Source organism: Nomascus leucogenys, chromosome 11, assembly GCF_006542625.1.
Source record: "Nomascus leucogenys isolate Asia chromosome 11, Asia_NLE_v1, whole genome shotgun sequence".
NCBI lineage: Eukaryota > Metazoa > Chordata > Mammalia > Primates > Hylobatidae > Nomascus > Nomascus leucogenys.
In genome coordinates, this window is record NC_044391.1 from 56,454,045 (window position 1) to 56,472,393 (window position 18,349).

At 39.7% G+C, this 18,349-nt stretch overlaps 1 protein-coding gene across 2 annotated transcripts; it reads left to right on the plus strand.

The window, feature by feature from the left end:
• Window positions 1-27: 27 nt before the first annotated feature.
• On the plus strand, window positions 28-17,676 carry GTSF1 (gametocyte specific factor 1). 2 transcript variants are annotated; one of them, XM_003252871.4, is made up of 9 exons: window positions 28-79; window positions 2,351-2,395; window positions 8,419-8,519; window positions 10,288-10,414; window positions 10,860-10,943; window positions 11,413-11,476; window positions 13,156-13,250; window positions 14,186-14,222; window positions 17,474-17,676. In XM_003252871.4, the coding sequence occupies exons 1-8, from the start codon at window positions 34-36 to the stop codon at window positions 14,200-14,202; spliced, it is 579 nt and encodes a 192-aa protein (XP_003252919.1). In that variant the 5' UTR covers window positions 28-33; the 3' UTR covers window positions 14,203-14,222; window positions 17,474-17,676. The 2 variants fall into 2 exon arrangements, with proteins under 2 accessions (XP_003252919.1, XP_003252920.1); XM_003252872.4 differs by lacking the exon at window positions 28-79 and adding an exon at window positions 1,013-1,868.
• The last annotated feature ends 673 nt before the right edge of the window (window positions 17,677-18,349 follow it).

An 18,349-nucleotide genomic window follows, 5' to 3' on the forward strand; every position in this document is an offset into this window, starting at 1 on the left:
ACGTTAGGCGCCGGAAGTAGCCGTTGCTGGGGCATGCGTGGGAGGAAGGTGACTGTGAGGAAGGTGTGTGTCCACCAAGGTAAAGAAAGGCATCCCAGGGCGCCCCTAAGCAATTCCTCTTTTGCGTACCGGGATACCTTCACCTTCTAATATCCTCTTTTCGCTTTTCTGCCGGTAGCCTTCAGCCTTGTGGGCTCTCAATGCAGCTGTTACTGGCTACCAACCAGTTTCGCTGCATTGCCCACTCGAGGGCCTCCTTGGCGCCTTTTCTACGTTCTTTTTAAGTTAACCACCTCCCCCACTTTCTCTTATTTAGTTTCATTGATTAAGTCTGCTGTGATTTTGTTGTTGTTTTGTTGTTGTTGTTGCTGCTGTTTAAAGGAAGAAAAATGATTCTTTTACTAAGGCCCGGAATTCTGTTAAGCGTTTAACCAATAGCCGCTGACTACATCCATCCCCTAAACTTGATTGCTTCCGCGTAGCTTGTCTATTTCACCGTGATCTAGTAGTAGCGAAAAGGTAAAGAATCCCGTTAACAGTTTGATGCAGAAGATACTTAAAACGGACACGGCCAAATGATGGTACTGTGAATTACAGTGCCCCTAGTGTACTGCAATTCGTCCTTTTGTCCGGGAAGAATAGGTTGGCTTCCTACAAGCTGCTGAATCTGGTGCTCATCACTTAAAATCAAGAAACATACTTGGTTCTTCCTTCCAAAACTCTTATTTTTAATGAAAAAGTATGAAGTAACTATGTATGAGTGAAATATGTCCAAAAAGACGGTGGGGATTTCTTGATCCAAACATAAACATGAAAAATATTTTTAAGACAAATTCACTAATGATTGTCATTAACAAATGGGCTCTGCAGCAAAAAAACTAGAGTTCTAGCTGATCACTTGTATTTCCTAACAAAGGTTCCAACGCTGCTTATGTCATAGAATGGGGGGAGGGGTGGTGAGGAGTGCAGAATTGTGTGAGGGGCCAAAGGAGAGCATGCTCTAGAGACAGACAATTTTCAGAAGTTTCGTATGGGGATGGTTTTATATAAATTTAGGTTTTTCCCACAATAATAAATTTATTTTGTCTCGGTGCTCAATAGAAGAGATTTCTAATAGAAGAGGATTCCAACTATGAAACCATTTCTCTTTTAATGTTTCACATTCCTGTTACAGATTTGTTCTCTTGTGACTCTGTTATCCATAATATGGACAGTTCTTGAGTCCTAACATTCAGAGGTTTTCCCTCAGTACATAGAAGGAATGAGTATTAATTGGAGAAGCTTAAGGTATTGCCACTTTAGCACTGAAGACTGGGACGAGAGGAGGTGAAACCCCACTAAAAAAAGGGACAATGTTAGTGTGGCCCTTCCTGATCATGTTTAAGAAAAGTAATGAAAATGGTGAACTAGTGTTTCCAAGCATATTGGAAGGGTTAAGAGTATACTGTCTGTCAAAGACTTCCAGCATTTCCAGGTCCTAGAGAGGAACAAGACTGGTAACCTGCCTATCTGTATTTTTAAGAACCCGAGAGGAAAGCTTTATAATAGAACATTATTTCTGTGTTTATGTATAAGGGGTTGTTTTTTTAAAGACAGGATATCACTCCATTGTCCAGGCCAGAGTGCAATGGCACGAACCTCATAGCTCCTAGGCTCAAGTGATCTTCCTGCCTTTGCCTCCTGAGTAGCTGGGACTACGGGCACGTGCCCCCATGCCTGGCTAAGTTTGTTTTTTTGTTTGTTTGTTTGAGGGGGGCATTATTTTGTTTTTTGTAGAGATGTAGTCTTGCTTTGTTGCCAGGCTAGTCTCAAACTCCTGGCTTCAAGTGATCCTCCTGCCTCAGCCTCCCAAAGTGCTAGGATTACACGTGTGAGCAACCACGCCCGGCCCTTATGCATAAGTTTAAATGACAGTATTCTTGTGGTCTTGACTTGCCCCCTCTAATGTTAAATATTATATTAATATTTATATTATAATCACTATTGTATTAATAGTGTCAAACCCTAATAGATGCTAAACAGTGACAGGCACTTAAGTAATAGCACTTAAGGTAGACATCTTGTCACCCAAATACAGCTTAAATTTGAACTATAGGAGTCATATTTGGTTTTTCTTAACTATTTGGTAGGCCCTAGAATTTATTCCAAGAATGTGAATTAGGCCATGATGTTAAAATGATTCCAAGAAGAATGCTTTAAAGAGAAGAAAATACTGGGGGGAGTGGGGAGAGTAAGGGTTTCTTATACTGAACTTGGGTAGTTTCAAATCCAGAAGCGACTCCACTTCTTAGGGTTGCCTTTTGGTACATTTTATTTCTGATTTCCTGAATCATACTTTTGTTTTTTCCAGCACTTGGATTCAGCTCCTTCATTTCCAACATGGAAGAAACTTACAGTATGTACTCCTTGTTGCTTTTAGAAAATAAGTTAAATCATTTACATATAGTTTTATATCCGACAAGACTTTTAGTGTGCTGGGAAAAAGTCAGACTTCTCAACTGCTGAGGAGGAAAAGTCTATATGGTATTGCCCAAATTTGAAATAAGATACTTGAAAATTAAGAAAAGAGGTATGAGAAGTCATAAAGCTTTGAAAAGGCCACAGTTAGGACACCTTTGTTAAACTATTAAATGAGTCAGGACTTCACCTTCTTGTATGTATGACACAGGGATAGTAACTTCTACTTTCTATTTTGAGGAGTAATATACTTATATAATAATGTTGATGTACATTAGTTTTTAGGATAAGAAATCTGGGAAGGATTCTTATTTCTCAGGTGATCCAGGAACCTTAAGTGGCCCAAGAAATCAAAGCAGAGCCAGCACCTAGAATCATACAAGTGTAGAACCAAAAGGGACTTGAAAAATCATTTATTACAACAGAGACAACAGAACCTGAATTAATTAATTTGCCCAAGTTTACATAGTTAGGGACAGAGTCAGAACCGGAGTCTTCTATATTGTTTATAACTAGTACCCTACATGACACCACAGGCTCTGATTTCTAGGCTCTGACTAAATTTGAGGAATATCTGAGTGTATGCCTGTGGATAAAACTTGTCAACAGTACCTACTTTTTCTTCCTACTTTGCTGTCTTGTTCAGAAACTCATTATAATTAAAAGTTCCAACTAAAGGATATTTCAGTCCCATTCTACCCTCTAGGAAGAGTCCAGTGGAGAGCTAGATCTCCAAAATACAGAAACTACATGGAAATAATCTTTATTAAATATCTAGAACACAGTAGTTCTCAAACTTGTTAACATGCAGCAGAATCACCTGGAAAGCTTGTTGAAACAGATTGCTGGGTCCCACCTGCAGAATTTCTGATTCAAAAGGTCTGGTATTTGAGAATTTGCATTTCTAACAAGTTACCAGGTGATGTTGATCTGAGGACCACACTTTTGAGAAAAGAGATCCCCTGCCCCTTAATTTTTCTTAAAGTTTTTTTTTTCTTTTATTTGAAACAGTGTCTTGCTCTGTCACCCAGGCTGGAGTGCAGTGGCGCGATCTCGGCTCATTGCAACCTCCACCTCCCGGGTTCAAGTGATTCTTCTGCCTCAGCCTCCTGAGTAGCTGGGGTTATAGGCGCATGCCACCATGCCCAGCTAATTTTTGTATTTTAGTAGAGATGGGGTTTCACCATGTTGGCCGGGCTGGTCTTGAACTCCTGACCTCGTGATCCACCTGGCTTGGCCTCCCAAAGTGCTGGAATTACAGGCGTGAGCCACCGCATCCAGCCTTCTTAAAGTGTTTTTACTTAAGATGTGAAATTCCTGAGCCAGGTGCGGTGGCTCATGCATGTATTCCCAGCTACTCAGGCAGCTGAGGCAGGAGGATCACTTGAGCCTAGGAGTTAGAGATTACAGTGAGCTATGATCACACCACTGCACCCCAGGCTGGGTGACAGAGCGAGACCCTGTCTTTTTTTTGTTTTCTTTTTTTTTTTTTTTTTTTTTTTTTGAGAAGGAGTCTCGCTCTGTCACCCAGGATGGAGTGCAACGGTACGATCTCAGCTCACTCCAACCTCTGCCTCCTGGGTTCAAGCGATTATCCTGCCTCAGCTTCCCGAGTAGCTGGTACTACAGGTGCATGCCACAATGCCTGGCTAATTTTTATATTTTTAGTAGAGATGGGGTTTCGCCATGTTGGCCAGGCTGGTCTTGAACTCCTGGCCTCAAGTGATCCACCCACCTCAGCCTCTCAAAAGTGCTGGGATTACAGGCATGAGCCACTACGCCCGGCCGACCATGTCTCTTAAAAAGAAAAAAAAAAGGCTGGGCGCGGTGGCTCATGCCTGTAATCCCAGCACTTTGGGAGGCCAAGGCAGGTGGATCACAAGGTCAAAAGATCAAGACCATCCTGCCCAACATAGTGAAACCCCATCTCTACTAAAAATACAAAAATTAGCTGGGCCTGGTGGCACTCACCTGTAGTCCCAGCTACTCGGGAGGCTGAGGCAGGAGAATTGCTTGGACCCAGGAGGTGGAGGTTGCAGTGAACCAAGATCACGCCACTGCACTCCAGCCTGGCAACAGACAAAGACTCCGTCTCAAAAAAAGAAAAAAGAAGAATGTGAAGTCCCTGTATGGTATACATACACTTATTCTTGGAAGCGTACTACTCTCTATTAAATTAGAAAACAGCGTCTCCCCTTTCTGTCTCTTAGTTCTTCGTTACTTTCTTCAGCCACATTTTTTTTTCTTAAATATCACGTGGGAGTGTGTTAGAAATGGACAATCTCAGGCCTCATCCCAGACCTACTGAATCAGAATCAGCACTTTAACACAGTCCCTAAGTGATGTAACACCTGGAGAGTAAGTTAAAGTTTGAGAAACACTGCCTTAGACTATATTTTCCCAAATTGACCTGGATTTCCAGCTTAATCTTATAGATTCCTGAACATCTCTGTCTTCTCTCTTTGGACTGTACCTCTTAGCTGATGATACTTTTGTCAGGCCTAGTTCCTTATTTCCATGAAGTTTGCTCCATTTCTCACCATGGGTTCTGGTCCCTACCCAAATCTGAGTAACAGCTGAGTCTGTGCTTTTAGAGGAAGCTTGTCAAATAGACCTACTTTGTTTTCCAAAGTAAGTTATATTCCCAGGAAGCCAGACAAAAATTTGTAGAGCAGTTTGATAGTATTTACTACAACTTTTAATGCACAGACACTTCAATGCAATACTCTTAGGTGTTTATCCAAGGGAAATACTCATACATTGGCCGGGCACGGTGGCTCATGCCTGTAATCCCACCACATTGGGTGGCCGAGGTGGGTAGATCACAGGAGGCTAGGAGTTCGAGACCAGCCTAACCAACATGGCAAAACCCTGTCTCTACTAAAAATACAAAAAATTAGACAGGTGTGCCTGTAATCCCAGCTACTTGGGGGGTGGAGGCACAAGAATCACTTGTACCCAGGAAAGCAGAGGTTGCAATGAGCCAAGATCACACCACTGCACTGTCCAGCCTGGGCAACAGAGCAAGACCCTGTCTCAAAAAAGAAAAGAAATACTCATACATGCAAAAAGAAGAATACACCAGATTGTTAGTCACAGCATTGTATATAATAGTAAAAACTTGGCCAGGCGCGATGGCTCACACGTGTAATCCTAGCACTTTGGGAGGCTGAGGCAGGTGGATCACCTGAGGTTGGGAGTTCGAGACCAGCCTGGCCAGTCCGTACTAAAAATACAAAAAAATTAGCCAAGCATGGTGGCGGGCGCCTGTAATCCCAGCTACTTGGGAGGCTGAGGCAGGAGAATCGCTTGAACCTGGGAGGCGGAGGTTGCAGTGAGCCGAGATTGTGCCATTGCACTCCAGCCTGAGCAACAAGAATGAAACTCCGTCTCAAAAAAAAAAAAAAAACCTGGAAACAGTCTAAATGTCCATTAATAAGAAAATCAATTAAAAATTTGATACATCCATATGCAGCAATGAAATACTTCTTGTATGTACTGACTTGGAAGGAACTCCAAGATACATTAAGTGAAAAGAAAAAAAAGCAAATTGCAAGATAGAAGATAAAGGAAATGGCCGAGTGTGGTGGCTCACACCTGTAATCCCAGCACTTGGGGAGGCCGAGGTGGGCGGATCACCTGAGGTCAGGAGTTCAAGACCAACCTGACCAACATGATGAAACCCCGTCTCTACTAAAAATACAAAAATTAGCTGAGCGTGGTGGCGGACACCTGTAATCCCAGCTACTCAAGAGGCTGAGGCAGGAGAGCTGCATGAACTCAGGCGGTGGAGGTTGCAGTGAGCCAAGATCGTGCCACTGCACTCCAGCCTGGGTGACAGAGTGAGACTCTTGTCTCAAAAAAAAAACAAATACAGGAAGTTCTGTCACATGCTATAACATGGATAAACCTTGAGGACCTTAGGCTAAGTGAAATAGGCTAGTCACAAAAAGCAAAAGACTACGATTTCACATATATGATGTATCTAGTCAAACTCTCCAAAACAAAAAGTAGAATGGTGGTTGCCAGGAGCTGGGGGCAGTGGGGAATGGAGAGCTGATGGTTAATGGGTATAGAGTTTCAGTTTAGTAAAACAAACTTTTGGAGACTAGTTGCACAACAACGGGAATATATTAATACTTAACACTATTGAACTGTATGCTTAAAATTCATTAGCATGGTAAATTTTATTGTGTTTTTAATCACAGTTAAAGATTTTTGTCCCAGCTACTCCGGGGACTGAGGCACAAGAATCGCTCAAACCCAGGAGGCGAAGGTTGCAGTGAGACGAGATCGCGCCAGTTCATTCCAGCCTGGGCAACAGAATAAGACTCTGTCTAAAAAAAAAAAAAAAAAGAATGATTTTTAAATCAAAAAAATTTTTTCAATCTAGAAAGCCGGGTTAAAGTTGACCTAAAGTGCTGGAGACCAGGAAGTAAAGCATTACAATGAGAAGCTCTCATCAACTCTGACATATGCTACTATATGGGCAGTATAATATATATGAATCGTAAGGTACCATCCAGTCTGTCAGCTGCTGACATGGCCTAACATTTGCTAGTGATGGGAATGGATTAAATGAGGGGAAACTAACAAGAATTTAATCTGTAAATTCTCCCTGGTTGTCCTGAAGCTTCAGAAATATGAAGACATTGCTGGTCAAGAAGAGCCTCGTTGGCATAATAAGCCTGCCTGTCCTTTAAGACTTTTCCTTCCTATTCATTCTGTCCTTCAAGTCACCTTTCTGGCTCATTTGCATCACGATCATGGTTGGCAATTTATTCCATGTTTACCACTCTTCCAGTGAAACTGTCTGTTTCAATTCCCCACTGGCTTCTGATTTTCATAGCAGTCTCCTGGTTTATAAGCTTCTTATCAAATGTGAATTGTTTATCTTATTTCACTTTTATCATTGCCTTCAGGGGTGGCAAGAGCAATTTATTAGGTTGCCTCTTGTCTTCATAATATACCAGAATGTGCTTAACCATTTAATTTCCTTTCCTTAACCAGGCTTGTTAAAATTTGGGGCTCAGCCTAGGCATCTTGTATAGCCTAAGGGTTGTTTTAAATAGCATTTTATAGGTTAGGGGCTTTCTTTCACACAGCAGTTCCATATGTCTGCAGTTGTCTTAACCTCAGGAGGTTCTGTTTTTGCACATTGTTCTATTTTTTTAGCTGGCTAATGTAGTAGTCACTAGATTAAAGAATTCTCTATTTTGTTCTCACCTGTGTTCCAAAATATGAAAAGTAAAAACTACCTGTCTGATAACAGTATTGTTTTCATTTGAGAGGTAATTAGAGTAACCAAGATTGGGAACTACTTATAGGAGTAAGTTAAAGGAGACAGATGAAAAAGAAATCTATCCACTAATATTTTTCAAGCTTCCATAAAACATATAACTGATATAGGGCAGTGCTTACCAACTTTTTTCATGTCACAGGACACTAGTAATAGATGAAGATGCTAGTGAAGGGGATTAACTACCCCCAACTTGCCTGTGGAAATGGGGGGTAGGGGATGACTTGAACTAGCCATGGGCCCCCAAATCAGTGTATTAGCACACTAGCTATCCATTTCAACTTCAGCATACTGGTTGGGAGGCTCTGGGTAGACTAGCTAGAGAATAGGAATAACCCTGAATTAGCACTTTTAGAAAAGGAAAAGAGGATGACATTTTATTTAACTTTTTGTTTTATAATAAGGGTAACCAGCAACGAAAACAATATATTCAATTCAATATGAAACTGAGACTTCACCCTGAGATTTCTGGTTCTGCTGAACTTACTAAGATTCAGAAATATTTTAAATGTGTAGTCACCCTTTTTTTTAATCCAAGTTTTCTTTAGACTATATTGTTCTATTATTACAGAGGCTCTTGAAAAAATCCAGTGTGCCTGGAATGCTGTAGTTTTATAAGGGCCTGTTATCGTTTTACCTACTGAAATACTTCTCTCTTTCAGCCGACTCCCTGGACCCTGAGAAGCTATTGCAATGCCCCTATGACAAAAACCATCAAATCAGGGCTTGCAGGTTTCCTTATCATCTTATCAAGTGCAGAAAGGTAGGGTCATAATTTGCCCTTTAACACCCTCCTGAGTTCTTTTAAAAGGCCGTGTTTTATAAATATCAAATAATTGTATCATGTTTTAATTGATTGCCAGAATTGTTTTGGGAATCTACCTCTCTTAAATACCAACATTTATAGAAAGGCATTTTGTTCATTCCTTAGGATAAATTTTTTCCTGTTTTGGTTTTCTTCCCATTAACTAGTGACAAAGAACCCTTTATAAACAGCATCTCTAGAGTCTTCTCACCCTTTGTAAAACAGACTCATTTTGGCTAACAATGAGAAATCCCGCCTGTCTTGTAAATTTGGTGTGTTAATCGGCCTAACAACGATTGAGTGCTATAATTCACTTTTTCTGATGATTTTGTTTAGAAATTTTAGAGCTTGAACAGCTAGAAGTTAGCCCAAGAAAAATTATTCCTAAAAATAACTGTATCTCCAAGTTTCAACAACAAACATCTTTTAAAAAATAATAAAGATTTTCTTTCTGGTCACTCTTGTATAGACTTAGCTGATATAAACTGCTTTCATGCTACCTTAATTGAGACATTTTGACAATGTTGTTAAGAATTCTGATACAGAAGCCAAAATTCTGCTAGAACTTATTCTTGGAAAACAATTGAGGTATTTAATTCAAACTGCATACAGTTCAGCTTTAACATCCTTTAAAAAGTGCTTGTAATCCTGGAAACATCATGTATCTTTGTTATTTCTCCAGCTCCTTTTAATCTCGAGAGCAAGGATCCCTTAACATTAAACCTGGACAGTATGGATCAGCAGATACCACTACAACATTGTCCCCTCTAGGCTCTCAAACATTTCCTAAATGGAGCCAAGTGGTAAAAAAGACACTATCTTAACTCCCCTCTTCTAATGTTCTTGATCTTTGGCCGCAAAACCTTTGTATTGAATGCCTGATACCACTTATGAAAATGACAGCGATGCCTGCAAGTTTCTCACGCCTATGTATTTTTCCAGCCTTCTCCCTACTTCATATTATTTTTACTTTTCCGAGTTTCATTTATGACATATCTCTTTTTTCCTAATAAATTTCTTAATTGCTGGTATATTTGCCATAGGATATAGGTGATACTAAACCCTTTGTTTTGTTTTAAAATAAGGAACTTGGTCAGCAAAGTAGACTCTCTCATTTGGATTTTTCCTTAGTGAAGTAGCTGAAATAAAGGTCAAATTGTTCAGAGATTCATTTCAGGCATCATTACTTTAAGTAAGCGTCACTGTGTTAATCTGAAAAATTATTGGTTTGCTTCTTCTGCAGCTCCCTTCCAACAGCTATTTTCCAGCACTATTGTGTTGCAATAGCAGGGACACTACTGCAATGCAGACTAAGAGTGTATTTTAGTGTTACTATTCATCCTGAATATCAGCTTTCAAAGACATTCAGAGAGCTCTCTCATTACGGGCTGTGCTGCCTGAATCATGTGACTCTGAGAAATAAACGAGGGAAAGATGTCGTTCAAATACCCAACCCTAAATTCATTGTTTAGCTAACAATATCTGTGTTGTCAGTCTCTGCAGTCATAACAAAAAGATTTATGTTTTGATGATTTTGAAGTAATTGTCTATAAAAACAATAAATAATTCCCTCTTAGTTTTTTTACTAGGAGTCTACTTGTTATAGTTAAGCCAGAAGTTTACTGAGGAATTTTAGGGGAGGCATTTGTAGAATAAGGCTTAGCTACTCCCTGTTGACTTTAAGAGATCCAAAGAACTGACAGATCCCTTAATTTTGTTTCCACAGAATCATCCGGATGTTGCAAGCAAATTGGCTACTTGTCCCTTCAATGCTCGCCACCAGGTTCCTCGAGCTGAAATTAGTCATCATATCTCAAGCTGTGATGACAGAAGTTGTATTGAGCAAGATATTGGTAAGACTCACTATCTAAAATATTTCAGTACTGGAGGGTAGCTCCTTCAGATTTGTATTATGCTAGATTGTCAGCTTGATTTTTGGCTTTCAGTGTTTCAGAAGAACAATACTTTTCCACCTTTGAGATTTGTATCATGGCAGCAATAGGTTGTCAGATTGTACATGTCATACTGTTTTCTCTCCTGAACAGCCTGGTTCATTTTACTAATAATTCATCTAAAAATAAATCTTTTATTGCCATAAATATGGTAAACATTTTTGTTTCTGCTTTTCTTTCTTCTGTCAGCAAGGAGATAAGATCCCTCTTTTAGCTTTTATACTATCCATTTTTCAGAAATAAAGACCCAACAGGCTCCCCTCGCAACCTTTTAAGCTACTAGCCCCTTTGAACACAATAACTTGGCAATATCCCCCTCTTATGTCCAATCTTTATTGTCTTGCAGTCAACCAAACCAGGAGCCTTAGACAAGAGACTCTGGCTGAGAGCACTTGGCAGTGCCCTCCTTGCGATGAAGACTGGGATAAAGGTGAGCCGCCTCTACATTTTTTTCTTCACAATATCTAAATCTCAAGTCATTTGCTGAAGACAGAAGGAAGATTTTCGTTTTTTATGAACGTACCATGTTGTTCAGAATGCCTTATTATTTTTATTGGGCCCCAAAATGAGCACATTTGTATCGCTGTGCAGACACGTGGAACAGCCAATCCCTCTTGATTGGAAAAAGCACTTCTTTACATCTGTTTTTTTCGATAAATTGTGTTGTACCATCTGTGTTTGATTGTTACTAGGCACGTTTATTATTATTTATGTTGCTTGTGTTTATATTCTTCAATTAAATTCTCACTACCGTGTCACTTAGGCAGGATACTTGATCAATTTTTACTTGCTTCTGCAAAACTTAGGTGTATTATTTCCCATCTTATAAATTCAACCAACATGAACTGCTGGTGTCTTATCTAGTAGTACCATAAACTATGGTTTGCTTCCTTTGACAGATTTGTGGGAGCAGACCAGCACCCCATTTGTCTGGGGCACAACTCACTACTCTGACAACAACAGGTAAATGAAATAGTCTCATCCCAGCATTGCCTCCCAAAACCAGAGTGTTCTGTTACCAAGAAAAGCCACCAGAGCATGAATTGACCACTTTCTTTAATGATGTTCCTTGGTGGTAGTTTAGTGTAGATATTGTTTTAGCATTTTTTCATATTTATTCCTTGATTCATAAAGGTCATGTGCTTTGTGCCAATCATTAGGGATACAAAAATACATTATCGTTTAGCAAGGGAAACAGTGGCCCCAGATTTTCATGTGTCTTAGTTATGTTTTTTGCTATGTTTACATTATTTTAATGCTTTGAAAAAATTCTCCCACTATACCACTTGGATCATTTTTACTTTAGGTAACTAATGTGTACGGAAAAAGTAGTCTTAAAAATTCTTTATTTGAGATTGGAAAATCCAGAGTACCTATTAGGAAAGAATATGCATCTCTTCTTCCCACTGATTTTGTATCTAATTTATTTTTTTAGAGACAGGGACTCTGTCGACCAGGCTGGAGTGTAATGGCATGATCATGGCTCACTGCAGGCTCTGCCTCCTGGGTTCAAGCGATCCCCCTGGACCTCTCAAATAGCAAGAACTACAGGGATCCACCACCACACCTAGCTAATTCTTTATTTTTAGTAGAGACAAGGTCTCAGTATGTTGCCCAGGCTGGTCTCAAACTCCTGGCCTGAAGTGATCCTTCCCCTTCTGCCTCCCAGAGTGTTGGGATTACAAGCCTGAGCCATCATGCTCAGCTAATTGAAAACTAGAAGATTTCTGGCCAGGCACAGAGTAGCTCATACCTGGAGGCCAAGGTGGGAGGATCACTGAGGCCAGGAGTTCAAGATCAACATGAGCAACACAGTAAGATCCTGTCTCTAAAAAAAAATTTTTTAAAACAAAATAAGCTGGACATGGTGGTGGATGCTTAATAGTCTCAGCTACTTGGGAGGCTGAGACCAGAAGATCACTTAAGCCCAGGAGGTCGAGGCTGCAGTGAGCCATGATCATGCCACTGCACTCCAGCCTGGGTGACAGAAAGAGTCCTTGTCCAAAATAAAATAAAAATGAATGAAACTGTTTCTCATTAACACCAATACTCAAACCTTGGAAGATCCAGTTTCAAACCCAAATAAGAATATTTCTGGTTTAGGAAATGAAGGAATAAGATGCTAGACCACTTTTTTCCCCAAACAGAATGCTTATCAAATTTTTACTTTTTAACTACTGAGGTCAGTAAATAATTTTAAGTGTATACTATTTTATGTGCACTAAGATAGGAAAACTTAAAATGAATTCCATTGGCTACAACTTTTAATTTTACCTCAGTTGAAGATTTGCTGCTTTTGTTTTGGTTGCCTTAGCACTTTATTTTATCTCTTATGTTTATTGAGTGAGTTGATGAGCCTGTCATACAGCTGAACAGTAGATGGCATTGCTGTTTATCTCAATTTCTAGAAAATGAAAATGGTTAGACCCATCTTAATGCCTGTATAGAACAGGGAGCTTTCCAGAGAAGTAAGTGGTAATCATTCTAATTGCCAGAACGTTTTGATGGAAATGTGTTTACATTTCAGATGAATGTAGGTTGTTGTTTTTCCCCAAATTACAAAAAACACATTTTGATTATCTTACGTGTGCCTGCTTGAATGATACTGATCTGTCGACGTAGCCAAATTCATCTTTTTGCAGCCCTGCAAGCAACATAGTTACGGAACATAAGAATAACCTGGCTTCAGGCATGCGAGTTCCCAAATCTCTGCCGTATGTTCTGCCGTGGAAAAACAGTAAGTGAAGTAGAGGCAAAATAGTTTTACTCTTTTCATTGTGCTAAATACAGTTGATCTTGATTATTCAGATGTGTTCAGTCTGAACACCTTGCACTTCATGACCCTTAAAGTGAGTGCCTCCTTAAATGTTATGCCCTAAGCACCTTACTCAGTTCACCCAACTGACTCTGGTTAGGAGCAAGAAATTATGAACAGGAAAGTATAAGATCACAGAAGCCAAAAGAATATTTTCAAAATGGGGTGACCACTGACATCAAATACCACGAGAAAATTTGGGAGCCAATATAAAGGTTGATGATTCGGGCTAGGAGGAAGTCATCCCTGATTTCTTTCAAGGCATAATATCAGTAGGGAATTGGGATCAGAAATTGGATTGTGAGGGCCTAAAAGGAAATGAGTAGAGAGAAAATGAAAGTCATAAGTCATAAGAACCAGCATAAAGAATGGTATTCAGATGTCCTCCCCAGACTTCAGAGGTCATGCTGGGTAAACAAGTACTAAATTTGTATCATATTACCATCATAATGAAATTTCCACATAGGGAACACCCAAGATACTGTCATTTTTACTTAATACAAACTTTCTTTTCTAATGTTGCCCCTAGATTCAGATTCTCTTGATTTCAGTCTGTGCTACTGTTTGAGCTAATTTTTAGGTGGCTAGAGGATTCACTTTAAAACATTTCTCCCTGGATACTTGCATTTCCCAAAAAATGAAGTCACCAAATTATATGTCAAAAGGCTTGATAGGTAAAGGTCTATTTTCTTTTCCTATGCTCTTGAATGAAATCTGATTACTAATATTAAATTCTTCTACTTTTATATTATAATTCAGTATACGCAGGAATAAGTCATTTGTATGTAGTAAGAATAGGGGATGAAGTGAATTTCAATTGACATGATGTATTTATTTTGAAATATTTCTACTTGTAGATGGAAATGCACAGTAACTGAATACCTATCTCATCAAGTAAGTGTTTCAGTTTTATTTCACTGTCTTTTCAGATGGTAGCAAGATTTAACTGGACATAAAGCAATTTGGGTCCAATTTTCTTTCAGATTATGATACCAAATTAAAGCTTTGTGTGTGCATGTGTTTTTTAAGTATATAGCCTCTGTTATGGCTTTACACTCTAATGAATAGGCATTTACTGGTTAAATTAGAATTCTGTTAACATGCCAAGTTGTTTTCTCTAACATTAGTACACATTGCCTTTTTTTTTTTAATCAAAGTTGCATTCTAGATCTATCATGCCTCTTTTAATGGACTGAGATTAATCAGACAGCTGTGCCTCACTGCTCTGCAATTCATTCCCTGTGCAGTACAGTTTAATACTCATCAAAAAATTCATACTCTTTTTAATGAGCACTTAAAAGTTTTGGGTTTCTGGCCAGGTGCAGTGGCTCATGCCTGTAATCTCAGCACGGGGAGACCAAGGCGGGCAGACCACTTGAGGTCAGGAGTTTGAGACCAGCCTGGCCAACATAGTGAAACCCTGTCTCTACTAAAAATACAAAAATTAGCTGGACGTGGTGGTGCACACCTGTAATCCCAGCAACTCAGGAGGCTGAGGCAGGAGAATCGCCTGAACTGGGAGGCAGAGGTTGCAGTGAGCCGAGATCATGCCACTGCACTCCAGTCTGGGCCACAGAGTAAGATTATGTCTCAAAAATAAAATAAAATAGCCAGGCACGGTGGCTCACGCTTGTAATCCCAGCACTTTGGGAGGCCGAGGCAGGCGGATCACGAGGTCAGCAGATCGAGACCACGGTGAAACCCCGTCTCTACTAAAAATACAAACAAAAATTAGCCGGGCGTGGTGGCGGGCACCTGTAGTCCCAGCTACTCGGAGAGGCTGAGGCAGGAGAATGGTGGGAACCCGGGAGGCGGAGCTTGCAGTGAGCCGAGATTGCGCCACTGCACTCCAGCCTGGGAGACAGAGCAAGACTCCGTCTCAAAAAAAATAAATAAAAATAAAAATAAATAAAATAAAATTTAAAAAATAAAAGTTTTGGGTTTCTAAGAGTTTTACACTGTCGATCTTATCTGAGTATTTGATTTAGCAGAACCTCACAAAATCTATGTGAAGAGACCAAAATCTCTCTCACTTTTCACAGATGAAGCCTTTCCTTTAGGTTACCCTATGTGCCTGTGGCAGAGCCAAGTTTGATCCTTCAAATGTCATCTTGGCTGAGGTTGCCCAGACATATTGTTTCTGGCAAAGGGAATGTTATAAAGGCTGAGAATGGGATTATATCCCAATTGTTTTGCAGTTAGTAGGCCCTCAGTGAATATTTATTGAATTAATGAATAATTGGCCTCTTGCATTCCAGTCTGTTCACTCTCTCTGAACAGTGAAGCAGATAAATCTGTGAGTTAGTTTCATTTTGTAGTAAAACTGATGTTTCTTCTGGTAAGAAGCAGAAAAGAGATGCTAAAAGTTAACATCCCTTAGCTATAGACAATAATACTTATCAGTTGCTTCTAGGTACCAGCCATTTTTCCTAGTAGATTCTGACATCAAATTGTTAAATACATTTGAAAGCCAGAAAATGGGATTTGGTCCCAGAAGGAAAAGAGATACACCAGCACTGGGGTGCATCAGGAAAGCATACATTGAGTATGGTAGTATGCACCTATCATCCCAGCTACTTGAGAGGCTGAGACAGGAGGATCACTTGAGCCCAGGAGATCAAGGATATAGTGTACCATGACTGTGCCTGTGAATAGCCACTGTACTCTAGCCTCAGCAACATAGTGAGACCCTGTGTCTTAAACAAAAGCGGGGAGGGCTGGGCACAGTGGCTCGCACCTGTAATCCCAACACTTTGGGAGACCAAGGCAGGGGGATTGCTTGAGCCCAGGAGTTTAAGACCAGCCTAGGCAACATAGTGAGACCTGTCTCTAAAAAAAGGGGTTGAAAGAGAAGCATATGTTGAACAGACCTGGATAAATGGTGAATTTTGAGTTCCTATCTGATATGCTATACAAGGTGTCTGACGATCAAACAATATGAATAGCTGTCTAGTAAAAATGGCTACTCTAAGATGAAAATCTAGGAGAAATTTCTGTGTCTATAACTTAAGACCAGACCTTTCTCTCCTTTGGGATTTAACTCTTTGTGGTTAAACTCCTTACACACTAAAAATTTATTTTTCTGTGTAACTCCTGAGGAATCAGAAAAATAATTAGGTTAGATAAGAATCCTTAAGCAGCCACAGACAGTATCCTCTTAATAAAAATGAAGTTTTTGGGTTTTTGTTTGTTTGTTTGTTTGTTTTTGTTTCTGAGATGGAGTCTGGCTCCTGTCACACAGGCTGGAGTGCAGTGGCGCAATTTCGGCTCACTGCAACCTCCACCTCCCGGGTTCAAGCGATTCTCCTTCCTCAGCCTCTCAAATAGCTGGGATTACAGGCATGTGCCACCACACCCAGCTAATTTTTGTATTTTTAGTAGTGATGGTGTTTCACCATGTTGGCCAGGCCAGTCTTGAACTCCTGACCTCAGGTGTTCCACCTGCCTTGCCCTCCAAATAGCTAGGATTACAGGCAGGAGCCACCGCGCCCAGCCATTAAGTATTATTTTCAATGCCTGTTGTTGCAGAATTCTCTAGTTTCTTTGAAAGGATACAAAAGAAATAAAAGATATGACTATGCCCTTAAGGAACTTAAGTGTGGGTGAAATGTTTTTGAATATACATACATGACAAGGGTTTGTTCACTTAGCATTTAATGTATTTTATCCTATTTATGTTTTTATCAACAACTCCACTTTTTACTAGACAAGTACCTCAGAAGCAGGTAGTATCGTACCAATTCTTGTCCCCTAATGTACATTGTAAAAGCTCAAAAACTATTTTTGAACTAATGAGTAAATACAGTATGTGAGAAAAAGATCAAGATAATTGGAGTTAATCCAGAATTGTCTGAATGAATCAATTTCCTGATATTCTCCTCATTTGTAAAACTCTTGACACAGGAGTGTACATTGATTTCTGTATAGAATGTTTTTAATTGAATTAACAAGTTTCTCCGTGCTCAATGGTAGTAAAGAGTTAAAGATCAGAAGGTACTTGGTGTTTTGCCATCAACAACAGCAGATTCCTCCAGCAGAACAAGATAATTTAATTGGGTTATAGTTGTGTGGCCCATTGTCAGATGTAGTTGGTGCTTTTTTCATTGAAAAAAACTAAGAACTTTTTTTTCTCCATTTACTTGCAGATGCCAGACCCTAGAAGACTCTTGCTTCTTCCTTCTACCAGTGGGTTCTCATTTTCCTCCTAATCTAATTATAGAATGATAAACTCTTTGTGACTTTCCAAACTGACAAGCACACTTTTTTCCTCCCCCCTTGAATCCTCATTTGATGCAAGAACCCTCATACTCAGAAGCTTCCAAATAAACCTTTGATATAGATTGCTTAATAGTTTGGTCAAGTACCTGCAGCCCCAAGATCGGAGATCATGTCCAATTCCACATTAATGAACCATAATGATTTAAAGTTTTCTTAAAGGATCTAACTGAAATAGACAGGTAACTTAGGTTAGAAAAGGTAACTGTGTATTTGTGTTCTCTGACACACATGGACCAAATTCCTTTTAGTGTTTGTAGCAATGGACTTTTTCTGATCAGTGCATCTGTTTATCCATTCTCTAAGATATTGATAACATTTATATAGCAAAATACTCCATTCTTATTTATAGTCTTTAGGACATCTTACTGCCTATTTCCAACCTAGGGTAGTTTTATTTATCTCTCCACATTCCAGCTAGAAATTGTGCTAGCGGTCAATCTAAGTGTGGATTATGTAGGAATTAAGATTGGAATGGAGGGGAGGAAGTTTACCTGTGGAGAAGAGATGGGCTTTCCACCTGTGTGTGAAATTTGATTAAGCGTCAGAGTTTAAATGTGTAAAGGCCCTGCTGACTGCCCTGGGATACGTGTGTAACGACTTAGATTTCTCAAACACCCGAAGCTCTGGCTATCCTAGCATCTTGTGGATCCTTATAAGGAGACTTTATAATCTCCCCAGACCAGTTTGTTGTTTGTTTGGATTATTTTTGGGTTTCGTTTTGTTTTTGTTTTTGAGATGGAGTT